At 43.3% G+C, this 2808-nt stretch overlaps 1 protein-coding gene across 1 annotated transcript; it reads right to left on the bottom strand.

Moving 5' to 3' along the window:
* Positions 1-5: 5 nt before the first annotated feature.
* LOC121965604 (gastrula zinc finger protein XlCGF57.1-like) lies at positions 6-2780 on the bottom strand (the record flags this gene model as incomplete). The annotated part of the gene is made up of 3 exons (XM_042515738.1): positions 2138-2780; positions 988-1696; positions 6-201 (listed from the first exon to the last, which is right to left on the bottom strand). Coding segments are annotated over exons 1-3 (1548 nt in total), but the record flags the coding sequence as incomplete, so codon positions are not given.
* Between the last annotated feature and the right edge of the window lie 28 nt (positions 2781-2808).

The following is a 2808-nucleotide window of genomic DNA, read 5'->3' as shown; positions in this document are numbered from 1 at the left end:
AGCTGTGAGGACTGACTATGGACACATTTATGTCTTTTGATCTGACAGCGCCAGGCAAATTTTTTGTTACAAACACTGCAGCTGAACAGTTTCTCTCCTGTGTGGACTGCCATGTGAATCTCTAAATTTCCTCTGTGTGTAAAAGATTTCTTACAGACTGAGCAGCTGAAAGGTTTCTCTCCTGCATGAGATCTCAAGTGTCTCTCTAGAGTTGCTTTGCAGACATATCTTCTCCCACACTCAGAACAGCTAAAAGGTTTCTCTCCTGTATGAGATCTTATGTGTGTTGTCAGACTTTTCTTGGTGCTACATTTTTTCCCACACTCACAGCAGCTAAATCCTTTCTGTCCTGTATGAGTTCTCATGTGTTCCTGCAGATGGTCCTTGCGGTCAAAGCTTTTCCCACATTCAGAGCAGCTGAAAGCTTTCTCTCCTGTATGAGATCTTATGTGTGTCGTCAGTTCTGAATTTGTGCCAAATCTTTTTCCACACTCAGAGCAGCTGAATTTTTTCTTACCAGTACTGCATCTTGAATCAATTACAAGGACTTGATCATTTTTCAGAGAGTTTAAACCTGACTTTGGTTCTCTAGTCTCCTTCCAGTCATCACTGTCATCAGTCTCAGCTTCTGTTTCCGTCTGTTGAGTTGAGCTGCTGGCTGAAGGTTCTGCCTCTCTGATCTCCTTAGTCTGAGATTGATGAAGCTGTGAGGACTGACCACCAACACACTGATGGATGACAAGTAGTTGAAATGAAGTGAATATTTGGTCACAAATACTACAGCTGCAGCTGGTATCTCCTTTGTGGTTTTTCGTGTGTTTGTATAAACTTCCGCTCTGTGTAAAAGATTTCTTACAAACTATGCAGCTGAAAGGTTTCTCTCCTGTATGAGTTCTCATGTGACTCTTCAGATTTCCCCTTTCACTAAAAGCTTTATCACACACTGAGCAGCTGAATGGTTTCTCTCCTGTATGAGTTGCCATGTGCCTTATCAGATATGCCTTGCACAAAAATCTCTTATCACACACTGAGCAACTGAATGGTTTTTCTCCTGTATGAATTCTCATGTGTTCCTTCAGATTTCCCTTGCTGCTAAATCCTTTTGTACACTCTGAGCAGCTAAACGGTTTCTCACTGACGTGATCATTTTTCAGAAAGTTTAAGCCTGACTGAGGTTCTCTTGTCTCCTTACAATCATCACTGTCATCAATCTCAGGTTCAGAAGAGTCTCCAGTCTTGTCCTCAGCTTCTGGTTGTAAATGTGTATCTGGATGTGAGTTCCTGTCTGGTTCTGGTCCTCCACAGTCCTCTCCATCAGCTTCCATCTGTTCCATTTGTCTTTGATGAAGCTGTGAGGTCTGATGACCAACACATTTATGTTTTTTGAGCTGTAAACGCCAGGTAAATCTTTTGTTACAAACACTGCAGCTGAATGGCTTCTCTCCTGTGTGAGTTGTCATGTGCCTTGACATATTTGCCTTGCATGAGAATTTTTTATCACACACAGAGCAGTTAAAATGATTCTCCCTGGTATGAGTTTTCATATGTTGCTTCAGTGTTCCACTTTCACGGAACGCTTTACCACACACTGAGCAACTATATGGCTTCTCTCCTGTATGAATTTTCATGTGTCTCTTCAGATCTGACCGGAACAAAAATCTTCTGTCACACACTGAGCAACTAAATAGTTTCTCCCCTGTATGATCAGTCATGTGTCTAATCAGATATGTCTTGCACAAAAATCTTTGATCACAAAATGAGCAACTGAATGGCTTTTTTCCTGCGTGAGATTTAATGTGTCGCTTCAGCATTCCACTTTGACTGAAAGCTTTGCCACAGACTGAGCAGCTGAATGGTTTTTCTCCTGTATGAATTGTCATGTGTCGCTCCAGGTGTGGCCTGCACAAAAATCCTTTATCACACAGAGAACACTTAAAAGGTTTCTCTCCTGTGTGAGTTGTCATGTGTCTCCTGAGATATGCCTTGCGCAAAAATCCTTTCCCACAAACTGTGCAGCTGAATGGTTCCTGTCTTGTATGAGATCTCATGTGTTTCTTCAGAGATGTCTTGGTGGCAATTTTTTCCTCACTGTCAGAGTAGCTGAATGGTTTCTCTCCGGCACTACATCTGGAATCACTGACAGGAACTCCATTGTTTTTCAAAGAGTTTAAACCTGACCGTGGTTCTCTGGTCTCCTTCCAATCATCAATACTGACTTCAATCTCAGCAACTGAAAACTCTCCAGTCCCATCTTTGCTAACTGGTTGTAAATGTGTATCTGGATGTGAGTTCCTGTCTGGTTCTGGTCCTCCACAGTCCTCTCCATCAGCTTCTGTTTCCATCTGTTCAGTTAGTCTTTGATGAAGCTGTGAGGACTGAGGTTTCTCTTCATCATCTTCACTCTTCACAGGGACAGGAGTGAATGGGAACTTGGTGATATCAGCCTCCTCCAGACCTTGAAGCTGCTCTCCCTCCTGACTGCTCCACAGCTCCTCCTGCTCCTCTTTAATGTGTGGGGGCTCTGGGTCCTCCTGCTCCTCTTTAATGTATGAGGGCTCTGGGTCCTCTTGGTCCTCTTTAATGTGTGGGGGCTCTGGGTCCTCCTGCTCTTCTTTAATGTGTGGGTGCTCTGGGTCCTCTTGCTCCTCTTTAATGTGTGGGGGCTCTGGGTCCTCCTTGTCCTCTTTTTTAACAACAATCCCTTTTCGTACATCTGAGGGTAAAGCTGAAACACAGACAGAGAGCTGTTTAAAGGAAACCCACAAACAATCATTAACCATGCTTGGCAACAACACTAAATCATAGCTG

Source organism: Plectropomus leopardus, unplaced genomic scaffold (genome assembly GCF_008729295.1).
Source record: "Plectropomus leopardus isolate mb unplaced genomic scaffold, YSFRI_Pleo_2.0 unplaced_scaffold20832, whole genome shotgun sequence".
In the NCBI taxonomy this organism is placed as follows: Eukaryota; Metazoa; Chordata; class Actinopteri; order Perciformes; family Serranidae; genus Plectropomus; species Plectropomus leopardus.
This window is presented reverse-complemented; position numbering and strand designations above follow the sequence as displayed.